Here is a 25,882-nt window from a genome sequence, read left to right on the forward strand (position 1 = left end):
TTATGACCACCATGTACCCATCCTCTGATGGCTACTTCCAGCAGGATAATGCACCATGTCACAAAGCTTGAATCATTTCAAATTGGTTTCTTGAACATGACAATGAGTTCACTGTACTAAAATGGCCCCCACAGTCACCAGATCTCAACCAAATAGAGCATCTTTGGGATGTGGTGGAACGTGAGCTTCTATCCAAGATGCTATCCTATCAATATGGGACAACATTTCTAAAGAATGCTTTCAGCACCTCATTGAATCAATGCCACGTTATAATTAAGGCAGTTCTTAAGGCAAAAGGGGGTCAAACACAGTATTAGTATGGTGTTCCAAATAATTATTTTTGTGAGTGTATATATCATCAGACAATTATACATCAGTAAAACTGAGCTAGGGCACAATACTATATAAAAAAGTAATGATTATGTGAAAGTGTGTAAGGCTAAATTTTACTATCATTATTTTTTTAAAGATTTTTGCCCTCTTGCAGGCTGTCACTCTTCCTCTTTCTCTGACGGACAGTAAGTGGCATCACCTCTGTGTAACATGGTCCACACGTGATGGCATGTGGGAGGCTTATCAGGACGGTGTGAAAAGAGGCTCTGGAGAGAATCTGTCCCCTTGGCATCCGATTAAACCAGGGGGAGTCTTCATCCTGGGACAGGAACAGGTACGGCTCACAGAATCAAACATAAGTGAATTAAAACAAACTCGCACTAACGCCCGACTCTTTTGTCCCCAGGACACTCTGGGTGGCCGTTTCGACGCCACACAGTCTTTTGTGGGCGAAATGTCAGATCTGCAGCTGTGGTCGCGTATGCTCACCTCTACCGAGATCTACAACCAAGCGTCCTGCTCCAGCCACCTTACCGGAGACGTCATCACCTGGAGCGAATCCATGGTGGAACTCCACGGAGGCGTCACAAAATACCCGTTCGACCCTTGTCATTAAGGATCTGACCACAAGGATCTGACCACAAAGACCACCTCTGCTTAACTTGCAGCTGGAAAGGTGGATAGTTATAAATCTGGACTCATACTGCATGCACTCAATTAACTAAGCACTTTATTAGTTTAAGTGTCTAAGAATAACATACCCCATACCGATAAGCACTCAGGATGTCAACAGACTGGTTGAACTCTGTTGTTGGCTCGCTTCCAGACAATTATGAAAGTACTTAAGTAGCCTACTTTAGTATGAAACGTGCAAAAACACTTACATTTGGTATGTACTATAACAATAAGGTTAGACATTGTGGACTTTTTTATATCTCTACAATTTCAAATGAATTACACACTTTTTTTCCTTTTCTTTGCTTGGTTAGACCCATTTGTAATCGCTTTAGGCAGCATGGGGGCAGCAGTGAGTTTTAAAGGCCTACATTTCATTTATGCTGCATTTTATAAGCCAGGACTTCAGTATATAGATTATAACCTGAGGTGCTCTTTTAGTATTGCAAATCAAGAATAAATGCGTAAACAAATTTTGTAATGTTTTATGCATGTCAATTTGTATTATAGAAGGCAAAAATCCACAGGTTAGATTAAATGTCTTGGAAAAGATGTTGTTTTTTTCATAAGTATCATGTACAAAGATGACAAGTGATGCCTGTGGGCAGGTGGGATGCTGGTATGGGTTTATATACAGTACGCACATGCCAGAAAACTAGGAGCTGAAAGAAAACAGTGTGGTGTCCATGGCAACATAGCTTAAAGGAGGATTAAAGAGCTGACGAGCACTCTCATTTAGAATCTCTCTCTCTCTCTCTCTCTCTCTCTCTCTCTCTCTCTCTCTCTCTCTCTCTCTCTCTCTCTCTCTCTCTCTCTCTCTCTCTCTCTCTCTCTCTCTATCCTTGCTATTTGATTTCATTATATAAAATGCCCTTTTTGTGTTTAAACACATGCACATCTGAAGAAATCTGCATAAAGAGTATATCACAGTAACTGTAAATAAGTTGGTTGCATGTTGCGGTTATTAATCTGTGATTTTTTTGTTGTTGTTGTTAAATTGAGACAGATCTGTGTTTAATTATTGAATGATGAACTTAAGCACTCTATGGTTTTAAGTAGATTACAGCAACAATTGTATACATTGTTTTGTGTCAAATGGGGCTGTGGAGGAAATTATTTTAACATGCAGTGATCCTTGACTACTGTGAAATTTCATTGGTCCAAAACCCGAATTGCATCTAATTAGGAAATGCATACCTCCATCTGTTTATTAAAATGCTGCATCTTATTTTGAATTTACCCAAAAATCTGGTGACATTTATTAGATTATGCATTTTCACTATTTAAAAACCCATTAATTGTTTCAAACTTTTTAACTAGATGGCCAAATGTACACCCAGAGATAGCCTGAATTTTTATGTATTACTCTTCCTATCAAAGAACACTTTACCGATTTACCAGTTAGATAATCGTCCAACCTGACTGGTCAGACTTATGTATGCATGCATTTGTATGCATTTTGTGTGTGTGTTCAAAATGGACTGCATAAATCAACTGTTAAAACCGCTTAACCTCGCCTTTGGTGTATATCTGTATCCAAATGCACTAATTAGTTTTTTCTTTCATCTTTATAATATAATGTATATAGCAGTTATGTGTATATACCATATTTTTACTCATTATTAACAATATGTTTGGGCGTGTCTTTAATGCCCGTAAGCCAAAATGTACAAGCTTAACTTGAGACAAGCATGTATTCAATTATTTGTAAATAAAGTAATGGTTTTGAACTAATCAGTGTTTTTATTATTTATTATATATATATATATATATATATATATATATATATATATATATATATATATATATATATATATATATATATATATATATATATATATATATATATATATATATATGCGTAATATTCAAATTACGATTTGAATTACGATTTACTCTGGTTTGAAGCAGCCTAAAGAGGGGAGGCTGAATGAAATTCTCTATATATAACCAATCAATCATCATTACAGTTAACCATTTAGGCCAATCAGTTTTAGTATACCTGTCAAATTATTACGTTATCAAAGACAACAGGTAAAGGAAAAGAGTTAAATTTAGCCAAAATATCAATGAAGCATCTGAAAAGTGAGACTGAACGAAAGGGCCATGTATAAATCTGCCATAATGATTGCCTGGAGGATGGAGTTCTTCTGCACAGTTGAGTGAGTAGGTGTTCTCGGTTTATATGAATGTTACAATGATTACAGTATGCAAATTAAATTGCAAGATTGTTTCATTGTGTTATAGAAACAGAGACAAATTGAGTTTGTAGATGATAAAATAAAAGCCACTAGATGACTAGCCTGCAACCATTAGTCAAAAAAGGTTAACGGCTAATGCTGACGCTGGCTGCCACAGGAAATGAGACCATGGCATGCGCATGACACTGATATTACGCATTTTAATGAAAGAGAAAATTAATTATAATTTTAATTAATATTTAATAGTTATATTGTATGTTGTTTAATAAAAAAATTGTATTATTTCTATTGCTGGCAGGTTAGTATTGTAATGTTTTATGACTGGTGTGTGCCTAATAATGATGATATAACACTTTTTAATGAATTAAGGTAAAACAATACATAATATGAATAAATTAAATATGTATTAACCCTTTCATGCATGAATTTTGAAAAACATTTTCTAGAGTTTTACTACTTTAAAATGATGCTAAATTTAAAATCCATTTAAAATCATTTAAAAATGATTTAACTGCCTACTTATATTGACACCATGTAACAAAAGGTTAAAATGGGATAATGCCATATATATGCAAAAAAATGTGTTTTGTTTTTGTTTTTTTATTATAGCATGTAGCAGCTCATTTATTAAAAAGAATAAGATTACAGTTTAATAACATTAAAACACATATTGTAGGAACTGTCTATAACAGTTGTTATATATGCAGAAACATAAAGCTGGGCTTTAGCGCATTCTCCTCATTACTGCTGTTGCTGTCACTTCAATGTCCTCTGGGATATTCTCTATTAATCTGTACTGAGTGCTCAGTGCTCTAAAAAAAATGTTGGTTTGAAAACGGAAAAACCCGGAAAATTGGTTGTTTTATCTAGCGATTGGGTTAAATGTTTGCTTAAAACAACCCAATCGCTGGGTTTGTCCATTTTCAACCCAATTTGAGTTGTTTTTAACTCAGCCATCTGAGTGTATGCTGTCCTTATTTGGAAGGCAAAGTAGGCGCAGTCTCGGGTGTACCCCCCAGCCTGTGAGGTGCGATGAGGGTATGTGGCGAGGTGAACGAGCGAGAGACATGGGAGAAGCGAGTGAGACCGGGGACGTGATTGCGAAAGGGCGTCACCTGGTCTCGAGTCCTCTCATGAGGGACCTCGGAGGCATTTAAGGACGAGCGACACCAGTCAAGGACGAGAGAGGACCAGGCCTGGATTTTACGTTGAGTTTTGTTTATGTTTTGTTATGTGTGTGCGGGCAATCGCCCGTGAGAGGCTGCCCGCGTTTTACTTTGGTTTTGTTTGTTTATTTAATAAAAGTTCTACACCTCAGCTTCACCCAAGTCCCACCTCTATGCCCATTTTCAGTTATCCGGAAGTGACGCGCAGTGACACACTGCCAAGATGGCAACGGCAAGCTCGTCTCTACTTTACGCTTCAAAACTGCTCTTCATAATCCTATGGGTAGTGATGGGGAGTCGACTCCAAAAGAGTCGATTCCTCGACTCTGAATAGCCCCAGTACAATAACATCTTTTTTCGTGACTTTTCCTATCAAATTATTGGCAATAGATACAGAAACATGATAGCCACAAAAGTCATCGCTAAATTGGACTAATTTGTACAGCCACGTTAAAAGTGTGCGGTTTTAATAAAAGGATTTTAGGACTTTGTGTCAGGGGGAAATAATTCAAATATGTAACAACAGCATTTTTTTTTCTTACCCTGTTTTGATGTGAAGTAAATGGAGTCGAGGAGTCGATTCCATAGACTCCCGTAGTGGGAGTCGGTAATCGGAGTCGACTCCAAAAAACCTGGAATCGAACACCCCTACCTATGGGTGACGTCACAGACAAGTAAGCTAAAGCTAAAGCTCATTAAATATGCAAATCTTATCCAATCCTAGCCGTGGGCGCTTACTTCCAAGTCATCAGTGTGCCACGCCCATAAAAACCGAGCGTTCAGAAGAGAGCCTCAAAACCAGTGTGGAAAATAGCCTATTACTTATTAGTTATGATGTTTTAGAAATGTTAAACCACACAAACATCACTGACCTCAGACAAGTATTACACACACACACAAGCTCCAAATTCACACCTGTGTGGTTTTTACATTAAAAAACATCATAACTAATAAGTGATAGGCTATTTTCTCGATCACAGGGCTCTTAAACGTATTTATCAAACAAACACAATGATTTATTTTTCATCCACCCGCGATTGATTGGAATATTATTTTTATATTACACATGCCCGCAAGATTGGTAGATGTAAGCGTGAACCGCGCGCGCAGCCCTTCAAATGTCAAGAAAGGAATATTGTGAGATTCATCGGCCTGCCGGGCTTTGCGAGCCCTGGCCCATATGTGTCTGAGTCCAGCGTGTTTCTGTTAGACACAGGAAAAATGATCTATAACAATGCAATACTATTACATATAAAACATGTTTTACTCACATAAGTGTGTTGCGCCATTCCTGTCGAATCCAAATCCAGGAGATTTGTTTACAAACGATTCCGCAGGGAAATGAAGTGAACATGTCTCGCCACGTGAGCTGGAACTTAATTAAAAATAAACTTCAACCACACATTCCTAATATTAGGATCCGAAGAAAGCTTATGCAGCGACTGTGTTCCTCCACAACCAGGAATAGCTCAGTGTTTTGCTATCTTCCTCAGCATGTTTAATGTTGTTGGCTAGCTGGCACGAGCCGATCACCTCCATAATTCAGTGGGCGGGGCTACTGAATTAGACATGCTGGAGTGGTGTTTTGTCTCGCGATGATGTAAGTATGAAGCTCACAATCGTTTGCTGGGTCTGGTGTCTAAAAAAGCTTTTCTTTGACTAACAAGGAAGTTTCAGGCTCTGAAAATTAGAGGATAATCTTATATTACCATGGCCTTATATCAAAAGCTCAAGGGAAAGTTGATTTCTCAATTCATCACCCCTTTAAAGGGGAACCTTGCTGAGTATAGCCTACATTTACTGTGATTATATAATATATATATGATTCAATCTTATGATTCGATTTTATGATTCAAACATGAGAATTTATCTGGTCTTTATGACAGAATGTTCTTCACAGACAAAATTTTGGGACCAGACACCCAAGAATGGAGATAACCGGCATTGTGTCTAGTTTGGCCCCAGGGGACGTCACCTCAAGCTGGTCCCTGCAAAAATGGCCCAAAGGGGGTCGGTGTGTTATAGAGAATGAAATACAACACAATATTGTAGCCATTTTTTCCTCTAAAATTGTCTGTATAAACTAAAGGATTAAGTAATCGACTATATAACTATATTTTATAATAATACATTTTCTTTTGCACCACTTTTGTGACAGTATTTTCACAACCTCAACAGCAAAGCATGCATTTAACACTGCGTTTGTCACTTTTAGGGAATGAATATCAAGATTTCACCACAGAATCAATAAATTAATAAAGAAATTAATCTTTTGCAGCCACAGCAGAGGTTTTATCATGTTTAAAGGAATGGGCAAAAGATGGCAAATAAAAAACAAAACAAAACAAAACAGCCTTTTCATAGGAAATGGCCTTTGTCTGCCTGACCTTTTCTTTTCTGCTTTGCATTTTGTTTTAAAGGTCTCATTCTCTGGGTTTATAAAAAAAAGCATGAATGAGCTAACTGGACACAAGAAAGCCTTTGACCTTCTTAGTTAAAATGATCACAAATATATTAATGATTGTGAATATTAATTTGGTCTCCACATTCTAATGTGAGATGTGTGTGTAAAATCTTTTTTTTTTTTAAATCAAATATGGTTTTGGATATTCTGAATGAACATCTGCCAATCTGTGAGCAGCGGCGTAGCACCAAATTTTGGGCCCTGGGTACAAACCATCTTACTGCGCCCCCGTACCATGTATGTGTATGTATAGAAAACTGCCCGCCCGCCTCGGGTCCTGGTTACTCGGTACCCTTTATCCCCCCAGTCCGACACCCCTGCTGTGATTAATGAAATGCCTGGCTTATCTTGATTCACATTTATGAAATGCAGCAGTAACTATAGATAGCCTAATGCATAGCCCAATGTGTAATTAGGTGACTTATATCAAAGGAAAACACATTTAAATAACGGTAAAATAATAGTTTGGTAGAAAAACAACTCAAATGTCAGTACACTCTAAAAAAATGCTGGGTTAAAAACAACCCAAATTGGGGTGAAAATGGACAAACCCAGAAATTGGGTTGTTTGAACCTAGTGAATGGGCCCATTCAAACAACCCAATTTCTGGGTTTGTCCATTTTAAACCCAACTTGGGTTGTTTTTAACCCAGCATTTATTAGAGTATATTTTTTTGACTAACCACCATGTTATTCCCAGAGGCACTTAAGTGGTGAGTGACATTAGACTGCAGAGGCTGCAAAGACCCTAATGTTTGCATTATGCATTTTTAATGATAAACTATTGCCAGTAAATGTGCCATTGGACATTATTTCATAAATCTATACACACTTCTGTAAGAATCTTATAACAGACGCACTATTCTGATGGAAGTGTTATTGAATTTATAACTCTAATGGTGCAGTTACACATTGTGTACTGAGGATGGCAGAAAAGTATCTTTATTGAAATCGCATCCCATGATGTGGCTGAACACTAATGTGATTTGAAGACTAGTGATTTGACACTAATGAAGATAGTTTGTTTATATATATATATATATATATATATATATATATATATATATATATATATATATATATATACACCTGCTTTGCTTATACTTGATCATACATTTAAGTAATCAATAATCTGGTTTTAAATCTGTTTCTATTAAATGCAAATCTAAAAATATGGGAAAATATTTCCTACCGCAATACTTAAAGGATTAGTTCCCTTTAAAATAAAAATTAGCCCATGATTTACTCACACTCAAGCCATGACTTTCTTCTCTGATGAACATAATCTAAGTTATATTAATAAATATCCTGATGCTTCAAAGCTTTATAATGGAAGTGAACTGGGCTCATGAGTTTGAAACTCAAAATAGTGCATCCATCCATCATAAACATATACTCCACACGGCTCCGGTCTTAATAAAGGCCTTCTGAAGTGAATCGATGGAGTTTTGTAAGAAAAATATCCATATTTAAAACTTTATAAAGCTATCTCAGATCGCCTTCCGTATTCAAATTACAGAAAAAGTGGAACGCCTCTCGCAGTTCAAAACGCTTATGTCAATTACACTTTTATCGTAAGTTGAATACGGAAGGCTTTATGGTGGAAGCTAGACATTATAATGTTTTAAATATAGATATTTTTCTTACAAAACCCCATTGATACACTTCAGAAGGCCTCTCATAGCTGTGTACAGTATGTTTATGAAGGATGGATGCACTTTTTTGAGCTTCAAACTCGTGAGCCCTGTTCACTGCCATTACAAAGCTTTGAAGCGGCAGAATATTTATTTATATAACTCTGATTATGTTCATCTAGAAGAAGAAAGTCACACAGGGGTGAGTAAATCATGGGATAATGTTTATTTTAAAGTGAACTAATCCTTTGATAGCAATAAACTTAATGAACATAAATTCTGTGTTTTCTGTGTAAAAAATATTAAAGTTTAATTATGTTTGTAGGAGAAGGATTATAATTTATAAATGGTAGGTCAGGTTATGACATTAATGTTTGGGGCAAGTTGTCACACCTTGTAGCCTAATTAGGTGGGGTTTTTTTTAACACAAATATTACTTAAAAGCCATTACATTTTAAACGCAAATGTTTCAAATACAGAAGTTTAATTTGAATAGTTAGCTTCCTGTTAACTGTTTTTCCCCCTCCTTTCCTCCTATATATCCCCTAATTAACTGTATTGGTTAAATGTATCAACCCCACAAAAAAGTACAGCTAAACTACAAGGCAACTAGCCCTAATCTCTCCTTATATAGCTTATTTTTGTTATGTCAAGTGGCTTTAGGTATATAAGAAATTTTGACAGTGAACATAAATAAAATGTATAAAGTGATGCAACCTTGCGGTTTAAAAAATCATCTAGAGAAGTCTTGTGACTCCTGCAGTAAAATATGGGCTTTAGTACTGCAGAATTTGATACTGCTATGACTCACGTGCCTTCTGAGGCCTGGATAAACAGTGGGGTGTGCGCACTGCTGTTTTCTATCGTATATTAAAAAAAGAAGTACATTGAAGAAAAAGTATGTCTAATTATTACAAGCTTTGTTATACCTATTGTTACTCTATAAATGAATTTCATGCGGTCAATGCCGCGTGCCTGCATCCTTTTGGTATTTGTGGTACCCGGCGTCGCATCCATTTTGGTAGCACCCATCAGCTGATGCTCTATCAAGGTCACCCGCGCAGAGCATCATGGGCGGTGGGTATCGGATGCGCTTAGTCCCACCCCACGAGCACAATTCGCATCCTAACCTAAACCTCGCCGAATAAGGTATTCCCGCATCACAGGCGCTGTGACGGAACAGCTGTCACAAGGCGTGATGCGGAATACGCGTCGTGGATAAATAAAGGGGCGTGCACGAGGTTTTACGTGCTCAACCGAGGGTATTTCGTCAAAGACGAACGTGCGGTTGGTCGTGTATTTGCTGCGTGTGACGAATAAAAGAATACATCACTGACAGTGCGGTATTTCACTAGACTTCAGTGCCAGTGGGTCACCGGGATACGTGCACGCAAACGGGTGGTCACGACGCACGAGAAACAAGGTAACTACGTCCTCAATTGATTATATAGATTTAAATAGCAGGATATATGTGAATTACCATGGTAGCATGATGCTGATGAGGCGTAGCCACGTATTGTATTTGGTTAATCATAAATTAAAAGGAAAAGACTAGCTTAGGCTATGGCGACATTTAAAATTAATTGCTAAAATAATACATGGACAAAGTGATCAATATTATGGTAGATATGTGGTATCTGTAATCTTGTAGTCGTGTTGCTAAATATATTTTTTATTTAAAAAATTGTTTTGTCAAAATGTATTTTTTTGTTAAAATTTCAAAAATAATAAGTTTACACTTGTAAAATAATTTATTTAAACAATAAAATAAAAACAGGACTGACTGAAGAAGAGCATGACCAAACCCACTTTTTCAAAAGTGGAGTCAGCAATGTGCAGGAGCACCTGTTGTAGGCTACAACCGTAATCGAGACGCCGTTTTCTTTTTCTTTTCTTTTTTTTTTACCTTTTCATTTATTAATGAATGTATTAATCTTTTTTTTCGCGGTTTCGAAAGGTTAAAGGACCTTTGGATCCTTTAAACATCCAAAAGGTTTGGGGGCTTGTGTATCACCACAAAAGATTTGGGGGGAGGGTCGTGAAAGAATCTCATCTTCTTTAACATAAGGAGGCTATAAACATTCTTTACAGAACAGGTTTCAGAAATTCAATTTATCACAAAAGTTTACAAGTTTGTTTAAAAATGTAACTAGGCAAGTTAAGTCAACTGTATGCGAGAGCAGTTGTTCAATTCAGGATAGAACATTTGCAAACACTGTAAATATATTTTAGTGTCCTATAGGCTAAGTGTCTTTAAAACTTTTGTGTTTTGTTTAGATACTTAACTGTGCTAGAAGCGCTAAAGGATGCAACAGATGGTCTAAAAAGTCGTCTAATTCTCACATTGCTAGAAAGGACGCTAATTAACAAATGTTTACTTTTTTTCGTTTTTAAGGCAAAAGGGCAAGAACTGCATCGTAACTCGAGTATAAGGGGAGTGTGTGCTAAATCTCACGTTCACGCGGAATCCATCAATCTTGGACGTTTCCACTCTGACGCGATGGAGGGGGAGAAGGTTAGTCCTGCGATAGTACAATGATCTGTTTCCACAAGAATCTTCGTGTATTCAAACATGCAGTGAATACATTTTACTTGTATAGTGAGAGTATACAAGCACAGCAGAATGTGAATCATTTACTAGCATCCAAGGAATCATTTTATTTCTACTTGCTATGACTGTGGCGAATGTAAAGGCCATATGCTTTGCCTGACTTTAAGAAGCCTATGTTAGCTCTATGCAGATCATTGAATGTATGTCAAAAGTTAATCAATATGATCATTCGGCAGTGTCGTTCATTGCTGTGGTTTCATTGTAAGGAACGTCAATGCAGCTGTTACCCTCAGGATGTTGCTATGACAATTAGGGATGCTGAGGGCAGGATATCATGGATACTAAAGGCCGGAACACACCAAGCCGACGGTCGGCCGTCGGGCAGTTTTTGTGCGTCGGCCAACTAAGTTTCCTCGGTGTGTTCCACACAGTTCCACGCCGTCGGCTGGCGTTCGTCCTCGTCGGCTGTTTTTCAGCCGATTCGACATGTTAAATCGGCGTCGCGGCATGTCGGGCAGTCGGGACATATGATCGTTCTGATTTGCTGTTCAGCTAGCGAACCAGTGCACGAGAAAATAAAACGGAAGTGACGAAGCAAGTAAACGACAGAGTCAAGAGGGAACACAGAACGCCTGTCTCCTCCATAGACAGTAAAAGAAAGGTCTCTCATTTGATTATATTCCTCATTCCGATACATGTTAACACATGTTAATATATATGGCTGTGTAGACCGAGGCAAGTGAAGACAAACTGATCTGCATGATCCAGCAAAGGCCAGCTTAGTATCACACTACGGGAAAATGTTAACGTTATGTCAACTGTGTGGCGAAAGCAGAACTGTGGCGTGAGATCGCAAATAAAGTTGTCATGTCAGGTAAGATTTCCTTTTTTGCAATAGTTTTTTCTTCTTCAGTAGTCCATTTTTTTTTAAAAACTGCATGTTAGATTGTTGTGTGCAACTTTCATCTTTGCACAGCAGTTAATTTCACATTCAAAATGCACTAAAGATATCAAAACACTTAATGCATGTCTTTATGTCCAAAAGCAATGATAAATCCACAGTTTAGCCCTCATAGATTTCGGTTGTACTAACTGTGTGGAGAGTTTTGCAAAAGTGACCTAAATGTATTGAGAAATGTGTTCTAGCGACTGTAAAAAAAAAATGCTGTCATCCAGAATACATCCAGTTAAAAGTAGAACAAAAATGAACATTACAATAGCCATGAAATTGACATAACTCTGCGTAATGTGTTTTTTTTTTTTTTTTGTCCCACAGAGAAAGAGCTCAAGAAGCGGTGGGATTCATTGCGAACCCAGTACATGTGTTACAAGAAACATGGACCCTCAGGAAGTTCTGGAGCTCAGAAGACCCACCTGCAGTTTCTAGAACCTCACACAAAAAGGAAGGAGTGCACCTCAAATCTAACTTTCAGGGTACACACACACACACACACACACACACACACACACACACACACACACACACACACACACACACACACACACACACACACATATATATATATATATATATATATATATATGTGTGTGTGTGTGTATATATATGTATGTGTGTGTGTGTATAATTTATTTTATTTATTTTTTCTTTCCATTTGAACAAATGAACATTTTGCTTTTGGTAAAGTGGCCAATGAATGTTCAGATGGGTCTATTTACAAGTAATTCAACAAATCAACTTCCACAATGTGCATCTGAATGGTTCCATTTAGCCAATTTGCAGGGTATTGTTTTAGCTATGCCCTGTTATTGTTATGGGTTATTGGTGAACAAGTGTAAGAATCTATTGTATCACATTTGATTGTTTCTTTAAGGAACCTTTGTCTGAAAGTGAATCCTGTTTACCCTCAGATGGTACCAACAGTGACACCTGGATTGGCCCCAGTGAGGAGCCCAGCTTCATTACGGCTCAGTACACCCTTGGCTGAATCTACCTATATAGCTGCTTTTATAGCTATTCTCTATATAGCTATTTGTGCCCATTGTACTGAACATTGGAAAATAAAAAACTTTGACTTTGGGTATTTGCATTCACAGTTCTTTATGTAAAAAAAGATCACAAAACACAAAATGATGCAGAATTCTAACCCTTATTTTGCTATTTGACATCTAACTAGCAGGGTAAATAAACACATCTTTATTGATGTTTTAATTTAAGAATAAATAGATTTTCAATTAATAGAGACATATTTTCATTATGTGTTACTTCCACAATACAATGTTATCAGTGCAATATCTGTAAACTAATAGTTAGCATGGTTACTGTCAGTTAAGTTCAGTGTATGGTTTAGTGTTACATTATTTTCATTAACATTTCTGTGCCACTGGAGATTTCATTTCCAAACTGCTGTTATGTGATGTGCATGAAGCAGCATGATATCATTTTGAAGAAATGTCACCATAAGCATGTTTCCAATGAAAAAAATATATATAAATTCTGTCATAATTCATTGAACTAGCACCGAGTATTGTCACAAACATAATTTACTGTAAATCAGACAGAATGCGTCATACACATATTTATTTTAACAATCCTTTGGGTAAGTGGCCATTGTTCAGATTGTGTCACATTAACTTCCACAATGCATCTGAATGAGCCAATTTGCAGGGTATTGTTTATATGCCCTGTTATTGTTATGGTTCATTGATAGGTGAACAAGTGTAATAATCTATGGTTTCACATTTCGACTTCGGGTATCCATGGTTTCACCCATTATTGAGCGTTCCTCGTATTTTTCGCGTCCGCTTCTACCTTTCCTCTTCCACAAGTAAAAGACCAAGGGCTGACAACGGCAATGCCATTTGCAACGTTCTGAAATGCACGAATCCGTCTGTGTGGGGAAACGAAAACGACAGCTGATATCTTTATAGCTCTTCCGGTTTCCCGCTTCGAATAACGAAAACAGACTACTGCCACCAGCTGGGACGGAAAGGTATTTCCTCTAACGCAGGCGCAGAACGGACGCGCTATTGGCCGTCTGATGTCGAGCGTCGGCTTGGTGTGTCAGGGCAACTTTGGACCGCTTTGGACCCAAGACGCTGCCGACATGAGCCAACGTGAGCCGACTCAGCAGTTTGCTTTCGTCGCCACTAGTTGATCGGCGTCGGCTTGGTGTGTTCCTAGCTTAAGACATATTGGAATGTAAATGTTTGGGAGAGAGAGAGAGAGAGAGAGAGAGAGAGAGAGAGAGAGAGAGAGAGAGAGAGAGAGGGTCATGATTCATGAAGTTGTTTATTGGATGTTTATTCAGATCCTCTTAATGCTTACAACATCATCAGAATAAATCATTCTGGAAAAAGAGGTTGTGAGCAGATTAGATGATTTTTATTCATAGCTGTCCACAGATGTTATGACTTTCCTTTACTTTTTTTTACCTCACTTTAACCCTCTGGTACTTTTCCTGTGTCTGTTTAAAATGGTAGATTTTTAATAACCGTAGGCTACTAGATTTTAGTACGCTATTGATTTTTATTTAATATCCAATTTGTTTATTTTACTAAATTCTATTAATGCAGTTGGACTTGTTATAATCAAAGACTTAATATATAGGAAGATGGTGCACTCCGATTACTTATGAAGGGGAGAAAGTGCAACGCACAATATGGAGAAAAAGCCACGCCTTCTAAATGAAAGATCCAATCGTTGATTTGTAAAGTCATTGCATCACTGCAGCTGCTCTGTTTGCGATAGAAACATTGTTCTGAGAACATGCGCATTAGCTTCGTCCAGGCTGAAAAAAAGCTTCTTTTCTTTCATGATTCTAGTGTTTAGAAACAAAATGTTTCCCCATTCAAAGAGATAGGCATTTCCGAGAGCCATTTCAAAGATGGCCGCCGAGTGAAATGTCTTTGATTATAATCCGTTTATTCACTTTTTGAGCATGGACCTAAAATTTTGAGCTGTGTCCCGAATTTGAGGTTGATACCTAAAAAAAATAGCTTTCAGTAAAATTTAGTTTGGGCGTAGCCATGCAATACCAAACATTTTCACTAGATGAAGGTCAATTTCCATTTTTCCAAAGCAGTCTTTGACTGGGAATAATAATCAATCAATTAACTTTATTTATATAGCGCGTTTACAATGACGATTGTTTCAAAGCAGCTTCACAGTGTTAAACAGGATAATATTGCGACAAAATTTGATTTGGATGTACAGTCGTTCTGGAGAAAACAGTGATGTTATCAGCTTATTTTAATTTATCATAGAGCGACAATGTTAGCAGATCAGTATTATAGTTTATAGAATTAAATAAGATCTACCGGTAATTAATTAATTTTATTTGTATATTTAGTTAAATAGCTTAATCATAATTTTAGTGTCCCCAACTGAGCAAGCCAAGCCAAAGGCGACAGTGGCAAGGAACAAAAACTCCTTCGGGACATGATGGAGAAATATAAACCTTGGGAGAAACCAGGCTCAGTCGGGGTGCCAGTTCTCCTATTATTCTGGCAACCTTGCAGGTCAGAAATCATATTAGATCAGAATATTCAAAAATTCTGGGTATCACGCAAAAGACAGGGTTATGAGGATGGCGCGTCGATTACACAAGAATATGAATATTTGAAAGATCGGAGTTGTTGCGCCAGAGACGGATTTATTGAGGATCGTCGACTCGTGCCGTTGAGGCAAATTCAGAGGAGACACCAATACAAGTGATTATTTTATCCAGGACCATTTAACCTTTTCAAATCATGTCCATAATATTGTTTTGTGTGTGTTGGCATAGCCAGTGCCAAAACCTTTACCATTCCAATAAATAAAAATATAAAATCAACACCAGAGGGTTAATACATTTCCGAATAGAGAGTTTGATTTGATGTCAGATGACATTTGTTTTGAAACCTATTTCACTGAGTCATCGTGACTTGAGAGTATGTGTGTATGGGAGTGGAAGAGAGGGAGAGCCAGTAATAGGAATAATAGAATCTGATTAAAAGGAAATGATGCTATTGATCTGCATTTTTAATCCAGTTTCTTTCAGACAATTGCCTGTAGCTGGTTTTATATAAGGTCAAATGCTGTGCAAGAAATGCCCTGCGACAAAGCATCGACCTGCAGCCTTAAATTTACCCTTGGCTCACTATTGTATTTATACAGTTTATGGTAAACACTATGAACTCATTTTGATGTAGTCCAATATCTGTAGGTTTAAGGTCACCTGTGTCGAATGTCTGACCATTTCAGCATCACACAGCCCTTCGCAATTCTCAGTGTCAGCACTGCTGCCCTAGAAACCTGGAATGCGTATTTGCAGTGTTGTCTTACAGCTGAAGGCAGGGCCGATTAAGGACATGGCTGATTTGTGATGATTAAGATGAGCTCTTTAATAACATGCTGTTGGCTCCTGCCGTATTTACATCCCTTTATTTACTACATCGGTCGAAGAGGAATGCATTGTGTCTATTTTCTCTTTAAAGAAATCAGTCAAGCAAATGTTAATGAAAGAATCCAGGCGAATAGCCAGTAAACTAGGACTTTAAAGAAACACACAACCCAAGAAAAAGCAAGATTAAAATGACACAATTTTAATGTTGTTTAAATGTTTTATAATGTTATGTTTATATATATATATATATATATATATATATATATATATATATATATATATATATATATATATATATATAATGATGAACAACTAACTGACGTTAAGCCTTTTCTCTTTTGCTTCACAGAAGCAGGTAACATGCTACCTCATGTTTTCTTTGTCAACGGCTGTAATTGGCTCCCTGCAGTTTGGCTACAACACAGGAGTAATCAATGCACCAGAACAGGTTAGTGTGTGTGTATGTGTGTATAGTTGTACCTCTCGAATGTTAAAATACACCTACTCAAACGTTCAAAAGTTGGGGGTCAAAGAAAGAAATGAAAAATATTCAGGATACATTTAATTCATCATAAGCAACAGTAAATACATGTATCATGGTTTCCACAAAAATATTAAGCAGCACAACTGTTTTTAACACTGATAATAATAATAATAATAATAATAATATTAATAATAATAATAATAATAATAATAATAATAATAAATGTTTCTTTTTTTTCTTTGTTTTTCTTTTTTTATTGTTTGTGAAATAATACATACAGTAAGTTATACATAATACATACAGTGTGGGGTAAAACAAATTCAAAGAAAAAACAAACAAAAAAAACCCTTCTTTTACATGTATTCCTTACCTCCCAGTCCATGTATTCCTTACTATCCCTATATAGATAAATGTTTCTTGAGCATCAAAATCAACATATAATATCAGAACGATTTTTGAAGGATTTTATATTGTAATATTTAAATATTTACTGTATTTTTGATCCAATAAATACAGCCGTGAGCAAAAGAGACGTCAAACACATAAGAAATCTTACGTATCCCTAAAGCCGCAGTCACACTAGACTTTGAGCACACAAAATTACAATACAATCTACTTTACTGCAAAAATATGCGCTCTTTATATTCAGCCAAGAGGTCACTTCATGACGTATCAATCTTCTTCTGGTCACATGCCCTTGAGCTCTGGAACGAGTGAAATGCGTTTTCGCATGAGCTTGCGTTTCCAGTCTGATGCATTTGCATGAGTATTAATGGAAGTCAAATGAACAAACACCCTTTTGAACATTGTACTTATTCTTATATTATTTTAATAATAAGTATGAAAAGTATCAATGTGAATTATGCAGTGATCATCTTAAATTGGAGCATTTAATCTCTTAGAAACTGCGGGAGTTCTTCAACGCCACATGGATGGAGCGTTACGGGGAGCCCATCAAACCAGGCGTGTGCACCATTGTGTGGAGTTTTGCCGTAGCCATCTTTAGCGTGGGTGGAATGATAGGATCATTCAGTGTCGGTGTTATAGCCAACAAATTTGGAAGGTGAGTGGAAATTCATCTATAATATTTGACATGGCAGATTTAAATTTGGCGAGAACCTGATCTGTATCTTTTTGTAGTCCTGTGCACAGTTTTAAATCTAAAGGAAAAAAAATCCTTTTTGGGAAAAAATCCTCAAGCCTTGTGACTTCTTCCGTGTCATTGCTCATGTAGATTTACAGTCATTAATAAAGACGCATTGAGGTCAGAGCCATGGCTTAGTTCTTAACGCATTTCTTCTAGTACACTGCACCATGACGCTTATGCTGGCATTGTGGATTCGAACCTGGCTTGTGATATTTCACAGTCAACATTATCTCCATAATTTTTGTTCTCTATTTAATTTATGTATAAATAAATACATGTAGTAAAGATGTATAGAGACGTTTAGTGTAGCCATTTTACAATTGTGTTGTTTTGCTGAGCCTGATAATACATCAGAATATTCCAATAGTTACACAATAGTTCTTTAACTGGACTAATTGTTTCTTAAATAGGAAAAGCAATTTAAAACAGAGAGGGCACTCGGAGTAGAAGAATTGACCTCTGTCTTCCTGTGCACGTTGTCAGAACATCCACAGTCAAAGAAAGCATTCATGTGTGCTCAGTGGCCATTGTTCTTTTTCTGTCTTCTTTCTGTGGCTCCCTCCCTGGTTTTGCCTATTGTTTGGTTTTGTCATTGATAGCTGAAATATATGCGCTGTGGTAATAACAATCTATAAAACATGAGAAATTTGCTACAAAATAAACAGCAACTTATAATTAAACAATATATTTAATATTGACAACATTTAAAGGACATATTCATCCAAAGACAAAAATGATGGGTAAAAAAATCTTAACACTGTGTTCCTCTCTTTCTTGCTGTAATTTTTCTAATTTCCTCTCATTTTTCTAATTCAGTTGAAATCCCTCCCTCCCTGTCTGCCTGTTTTTCTTTCTACAGACGTAAGTCGATGTTCCTCGTGAATATCTTAGCTCTGATTGGTGGGAGTCTCATGGGACTGTGTACTCTCTGCTACTCCTATGAGATGGTCATTGCCGGTCGGCTGGTTATTGGGCTGTTCTGTGGACTCTTTACTGGTCTCACTCCAATGTATGTTGGAGAAGTTTCGCCCACTCCCCTGCGTGGTGCCCTTGGGACCCTGCACCAGCTTGGTGTTGTGGTGGGCATCTTAATTGCACAGGTAAAGCATTCTATGTAAGCAATTTCATTGTTTCTAAATTACATATTAGAATAAGACTGGGAAAAAAGTTCTTGATTTTGTGTGTCTTGGCCAGATGGTAAATCATTTCAAGAGCCTTGTGGCCTCATTATACGTTTGTGCCACTGCCACAACAAAACCTTGAGGAGATATCCGTCTAATTAGGAATACTTTGAAATTATATAAAGTATCTGGTTGAATCTGCCAATTCATATTTAAGTTTGCTTGGCTAATTTTTGCAATCATAACAGAAACTTTTTATGTTGTGTCCTTTTCATCTAGATCTTTGGTCTGGAGAGTCTGCTGGGTTCACAAAAGCTTTGGCCTATACTTCTGTCTTTAACCGTGCTACCAGCCATCCTGCAGTGTATACTGCTGCCGTTCTGTCCAGAGAGCCCTCGCTTCCTGCTCATTAACCTCAATGAGGAAGAACAGGCCCGCAAAGGTAAGAGAGAGTGGAAGTGACTGATAGAGCTTAAACTATTTATTTTTTCTTTCGTGAATGGCATTCATTTCTTTGGCAGTAATATTGTGCCAAATACATTTAACCTTATGTTCCCATTTAATGCAAATTATGCCTTTGAGAGTGCTGGTGACAAAAATGAGCTAAAACATCTGCTTAAACAGGAGCTCTTTATTGAATTACATATACAGCTCATCATTGCCAGGATCAGGATGAAAAAAACTCAGTTATAGGTATCACATTTATTACATGATTAATTTGACACCAGATGATTTTGCACATAAATGGCTAATAGATGCCAGCTAATGTTAGCCTGACATCGTCATACTCAATTCTAGTCAGAATATGAGTCCGAAACTGCTCCATTGGGCTGTGATTGTGGGGCGTGTTTCAACCGAACCAGGAAAGACATCAATTGGATAGACCTACAACCAATCAGAGCAACGAAGCGACGCATAACGTTAGTTTCAACAGTACTCAACTGCACTGTGTTACCAAGTCTGCGTTTTTTTCCGCGGATTGTTTTCCATGTCTGAGGGTTGAAGCAACCTCAATGTGATATATAGACCCAGGAATGCAAATTTTAGCAGGCAACCTTGCCAAAATAACACACATTTTTCACCCCAAACGGCATTTTTCCTGATAACCCCCCTTAAGAAGCTATTGTTTTGGGCTAGTAGCTGGCGGATTTTGTTGTAAAAACTTGGCAATCCTGTCTGCACACACGCTGGAATAAATTAGCTTTGCCAGTGTTGTAAAAAAAAAAATTTAAGGATTAATAGTTACTTACCAACATGATCACCATTTCAGAGAGAAATAGTAAAGGTGAATGCATATACAAACAAGCTCTCAAATTTAATCCAAGCTTCTTTGATGATTACGTTACTGTTTATCATCTGTTCGTCATTATCTAAAGCCCGCCCTGCTGATTTTATTGGTCACAGTGTTTGTTTGTTTTTAAAGTAATTGTTCAACAAAAATATTAAGTAGCACAAATTATAAAAAACTCTTTGAAATTTGCACATAAAATTTTGTCTGGTTATTACCAGACCAAGCTCAATTTAAAATTGAACATTGGTCTTGGGAATCTGCTCTGTATTTTCTCCTGCACAAGAGGCGTGATCAATGAGCATTATTTGAATGACTCTTCACAATTGGATAGTCCTTCAACCACTCAGACCACAAGAGGCGTGAGCAACAGGCATCGTGTTAAACCTGCCAATAGCGTGCCAGGTGGATAAGCCAGTCTGTGATTGGTTCCAGCAAAAGTGTAACAGCAGTAGAAATTAATGTACAGGTTTCCAGACTGAGCTGCCGGACGAAATCAAATCGCCGGCAGATCAGGCAGGGTTTACCCAGTCTACATCAAATTATCATATAAGAATGATTTCTAAAGGATCATGTGACACTGAAGACTGGAGTAATGATGCTGGAAATTCAGCTTTGCCATCACAGGAATAAATAACTTTTTTATATATTTTAAATAGAAAGATTAGATTTCTATGCAAGTCACCAAATCTCCATTATTTTGTTCCCCAGCACTGGTGCGTCTCCGTGGTTATGAGGATGTTGGAAAGGACATGCAGGAGATGAAAGAAGAGAGTGCGAAGATGGCCATGGAGAAGAAGGTGACCATCCCAGAGCTCTTCCGCATTGCTGCTTACCGCCAGCCTCTGCTCATCGCTGTCATGCTGCAGCTGTCCCAGCAGCTCTCTGGCATTAATGCTGTGAGTGACATTACTTACATGCATAGCACCTAATATTTTGAATGTAAAACAGTGTACAGTTTGTGCATATTGTTTTATAGTATGCATACTTTGTGAACTGAGTAAATACTTTGATGTCCTACTACACTTGCAAACAAAGCAATCTTCAATATCCCACAATGGAATGTGCATTATTTCACATTATATTTCAGGTGTGACAAGTGATCTGTGATATTTGATTGGACTGCCAAATGTCAAGTCAAGTCTCCTTTATTTATAAAGAGCTTTATAGAATACAGATTGTTTTAAAGAAGATTTACAGTGAACAGGACAATTGTGTATTTCTGCTGTTGTTTAGATCAAGTCAGTTCAGTGTGTATTCACTTATGTTGTAAAGATAATCAGTTATTAAATTAATTAATTTGATCTATCAGTCTTGCAAAAACTTATTTCATTGTCCACCTCAGTTAAGTTCTCAATCAACAGCACCAAAGGCGATAGTGGCAAGGAACCAAAACTGGTTGACAGGGTGACAGAATGGGAAAAACACTTGGGAGAAACCAGACTTTGTCGTGGGGTCAGTTCTCCTTTGGAACACAGAACGAACATATTCATCTAGTTCTTTTTGCTTGAAGATAAGTTTCAGCACGTCAGTATGGAGGCGAAGCTGCCATAGGGTCTTTGTGGAGGACTTGTTTGGTTCTTGTGGTGTTTGCTGAGGATCTATGCCAATGGCTGTCGTGTCGACACGGCCTTTACAGGGGATTGTCTAGTAGATGCCATCTCAACTGACATTGAGGGCTGCATTGTGGTCGCATCTAGGTGAAGGTCCACCATCTCATCTGGATATGGACCGGATCCGGCTGACTACGGTAACCTCGGGATAAGGATGAGACAGACAGGCTGTGACATTAGCATAGATGCCATTATTCTTACGAGGTAACAAGTACATTGGGCGTTTTGGGACGTGTTCCCGGTTCCAGTTGACCTAATTTATGCAGCCTAATAATCATTTAACTGATTTTAATAATAGATATTGATCATGTGTTATCGTATGTGCCAGGTTAAAGAGATGTGTTTTAGTCTAGAGTTTCAAGAGTTTGAGTGCTAAATAGGATTTACTGGCCATTTTGAGATTGAAATAGACATAAAGGACTATAATGCACTTAGAGCTCCTCTGAGAAGTACCGAGGAGCCAAACCATTTAGTGTTTAGCAAGATTTTAAAATGTATGCAATGTTTAATAGGGAGCCAATGCAGTGTTGACAGAACTAGGCTAATATGGTCACACTTCCTGGATCTAGGAAGTTGGTCACTGGAGTTGTTTATTAAGCGTGCAGGGCAACCACTCAGTAGAGCATTCCAATAATCCAGCCTTGAATGCATGAACTAACTTTTCTCCATTTGTTTTTTCTCCATTTTCCTGCCACTTTACATTCTTTAGTTAAACATTTAGCCTTTTCTTCCTTTTCTCCAAGGTATTTTATTACTCGACTGGTATTTTTGAGTCAGCCGGAGTGACTCAGCCCATTTACGCCACCATCGGAGCCGGAGTAGTTAACACTGTCTTTACTGTAGTATCTGTAAGTATTTAATCATTGCACTTTAGGAGAAATCTATGTTCACTGTAACTTTGATGTTTACTCGATAATACTTCAATGTTATCCTTTTCTACAAGCTCTTCTTGGTGGAGCGGGCAGGACGGAGAACTTTGCACCTGATTGGCTTGGCTGGGATGGCCATCAGCGCCTTGGCCATGACCATTGCTCTCTTATTGGTGGGTCCTTTTGTCTGTTTTCATTTAGCTAAAGATTAAAAACAGGTCCTGTTAATATCGGGCCATCATGGGAATGTTAATGTCATACGTATGTTTTCTTAACTTTGTCCCTGAGCAGAAGGACATCGAGTCTCTTAGCTACCTCAGCATTGCTGCAGTCTTTGGCTTCGTGGCCATGTTTGAGCTTGGTCCTGGACCCATTCCCTGGTTCATAGTGGCTGAACTGTTCTCCCAGGGGCCACGCCCTGCTGCCATGGCCGTTGCAGGATGCTCTAATTGGACAGCCAACTTCCTTGTGGGAGTCAGCTTCCCTAAATTGGAGGTGAGTTTAACTTAATAACTTTAATATAAACCATTAAAATGAAAAGTTTTGAAATAATTGTTCTATTATACTATAATACGTTTTTATCTCATGACTACTAGGTTATTGTAATCTTGTTTTGTGTTAAAATGTGTACACAATATCAGAATTAACCTTTTACCTATTTGAATTACAGGAGCTGTGCGGGCCATATGTCTTCATTATATTCATGATCCTCCTCATCTTCTTCTTCATCTTTACGTACTTCAAAGTTCCAGAGACCAAAGGGCGAACTTTCGATGAGATCGCCTGTGGTTTTAGTGGGTCTCCGCCTCCGGCTGTCACCGCTGTGGAGGTGCCAGGCAGAGTCGCCTCTCCGGTCAAAGAGAAAGTCCCGTTGGTGGAAGCTTCCAAATCTTCCTCAGAACAGGGGCCCAGCTCATCTGAGGCCACAAAGGTGGAAGAGAAACCTAACTCAGTTACCCAGCCACTGGTTGATTCTAGTAAAGAGGAGAAATCTAATTCTACCATCTAAAAATTGGTGTAACTTAATAGCTTAATATGAATAAAGCCATTACATTTATCACTGAAGATAGAATATAATACTAGAGATTATTTAATGGAAAACGAGAGAAATTTTAAACCACAGTGGAAAGTCACAGATCACCTAGTCATATTTTGAAAGGATATGAGAGCTCATAGCAGATGAGCTTTATTTTATTGTGTGGCTTGACAATTGATGGTTTGGTGCAATATTGCTTCGTTTTATGGTTTTGTCCTTTTATTGCTTATTTATTCCTGTTTGTGAGTTTTTAGTGCTGTTTTAATGTGAATGATCAAATAGGACATAGTTTCCTATATCAAATCAAACAGAAAAAGGGAATTTTTTACATAATTTACTCACCATTTTCAACTGTCAAACCTCAGTTTCTGCTTTTAGAAAAACCAAAGTGTTTTTCCCTGAAATGATAGTCGGCGATCATTGAATCATAAAGGGTTTTGAACTGACAATGTTAATTTTGTATAATATATAATGTATATACAGAACATTTTATTTCTTCTGATCACTACTACCATTTATCCAAAACATCTATTTAATAAGGAGATTAATTAAAAATATTTATATTTATAGGAAGTGCTTAGCTAATAATAAAGCTTATGCCAAGAATAAAATTGCTAGTTTACTGCCAAAATAATAAATTTAACAAAACAAACTCTTCAGATAAATAAGTCACTCATTCATCTAGAATCACAGTAAAGGTTTTATTGTAGAAGATGCAAATGGACTGACAGAATTTTACTGGATATTCTGTATGCGGCATCAGTAACCAGACGTGTCCACATTTCAGATGTCCCCGATAAAGATTTTTAGCAAATGATGTGATCAGGGAGGAAGTTTGCTAGATTATGATGTTAATCATGCTATTGAATTTCCTGTGTTTAATTGTACCAGCGTTATATATGTGCTGCACCGACTCACTTTGAGGTTTAACAGAGAAGTGAGAGAAGTTTCGCTTGATTTAAATAAATGTCTGACTGTAGTTCTGCACTCTTTCACTGCACTATGTTTAAATCCCTTTCAAAGAGAACACATACAGTATTTATTTATTTATACATTTATTTTTTACTCATATGAGAGAATCTTTGTCAATAATTTTTATCATATAAGTCAAAGTGATAGACGCTTTATGCTGCCTTCGCTTAGGTGTTGCTATTTTTGTCTAGATATTCAATGTGAAAATATTTATTAACAAGCACCTTTATTGGCCAAGGGTAATGGGAGAACTGCTTTTACCCATTTCCGTGACTTGTGATCATGTATGTGTTGCACAGAGAGAAAGTCTAAAGACAACATTCCTCTGGCAGTAGTGCACTGTGGTTGTATTCCAGTGGTCCAGAGCAGCTTTGCATTGAGCCGGCCCTCTTCTAACACTAACCAATAAAATCATCTTATTAACTGTTAATGCCTTTCACATAGGGTACCATTGCTGTGCATAATGTACACAACAAATAGTTCCTGCTTACTGTACAGAGTTAGAAGAGCATCACCCTGTAAATACTTAAGTTAATATTTCGTGTTGAATGGTATAATTTATGTGATTTTTTTTGAAGGTCGAAAGAGAGTATGTTTTGACATTTGTATATTATGGTGGCTTTTCCTGAACGTGTATCAAAATCATGAGTGGTACTGTGTACAGTTGTTGTATTATTTTGTGAATAAATAGTACAAATAATTGTATGTTCATCTGTTTCCTAAATGCAGTTAATAGGATAGATTCCATGAACACTAACCTTTGTGGTCTATTTTTTTGGCATATAGTCATTTTTCCACTCCCATCACAGAAACATAAGGATAGTCAAAAGTTAACTTATGTTTTGTCAATGTGGATACTAATAATATGTGTATAAAACAGATGCACATAATAAGTATTTATATTTCTTTCGGTTTGTGTACCTTCGGATAAATAACTTTTAAATCAGGTTAGCAAGGAAAACTTTTGGATACGTTCAGCCTGTC

The 25,882-nt window shown here is 37.3% G+C and overlaps 3 protein-coding genes across 6 annotated transcripts in view; 2 read left to right on the forward strand and 1 right to left on the reverse strand.

The window, feature by feature from the left end:
- Nucleotides 1-2,197, forward strand: part of si:dkey-14o18.2 (neuronal pentraxin-1) — an 86,493-nt gene extending 84,296 nt beyond the window's left edge. For both annotated transcript variants that reach the window (XM_067426472.1, XM_067426473.1), the window contains exons 5-6: nt 488-667; nt 740-2,197. In XM_067426472.1, coding sequence (XP_067282573.1) covers nt 488-667; nt 740-949 — 390 coding nt within the window. In that variant the 3' untranslated portion in view covers nt 950-2,197. The remainder of the gene's footprint in view (nt 1-487; nt 668-739) is intronic.
- Nucleotides 1-25,882, reverse strand: part of cacng6a (calcium channel, voltage-dependent, gamma subunit 6a) — a 213,942-nt gene that overhangs the window by 97,806 nt on the left and 90,254 nt on the right. The gene's annotated exons all lie outside the window — the stretch shown is intronic.
- Nucleotides 9,551-25,607, forward strand: slc2a3a (solute carrier family 2 member 3a). The gene is made up of 11 exons (XM_067425464.1): nt 9,551-9,895; nt 10,868-10,987; nt 16,718-16,816; nt 17,755-17,915; nt 18,859-19,099; nt 19,400-19,562; nt 21,120-21,307; nt 22,765-22,869; nt 22,965-23,063; nt 23,182-23,385; nt 23,561-25,607. The coding sequence occupies exons 2-11, from the start codon at nt 10,973-10,975 to the stop codon at nt 23,897-23,899; spliced, it is 1,614 nt and encodes a 537-aa protein (XP_067281565.1). The 5' UTR covers nt 9,551-9,895; nt 10,868-10,972; the 3' UTR covers nt 23,900-25,607.

The sequence above is a fragment of the Pseudorasbora parva genome, chromosome 19, assembly GCF_024679245.1.
Source record: "Pseudorasbora parva isolate DD20220531a chromosome 19, ASM2467924v1, whole genome shotgun sequence".
In the NCBI taxonomy this organism is placed as follows: Eukaryota; Metazoa; Chordata; class Actinopteri; order Cypriniformes; family Gobionidae; genus Pseudorasbora; species Pseudorasbora parva.

Excerpts from the sequence above, each read along its gene's own strand:
- slc2a3a (XM_067425464.1), top strand. Across the intron at positions 16,817-17,754 it reads TAATCAATGCACCAGAACAG|AAACTGCGGGAGTTCTTCAA; the intron begins GTTAGTGTGTGT and ends TTAATCTCTTAG. Across the intron at positions 23,386-23,560 it reads TCAGCTTCCCTAAATTGGAG|GAGCTGTGCGGGCCATATGT; the intron begins GTGAGTTTAACT and ends TTTGAATTACAG.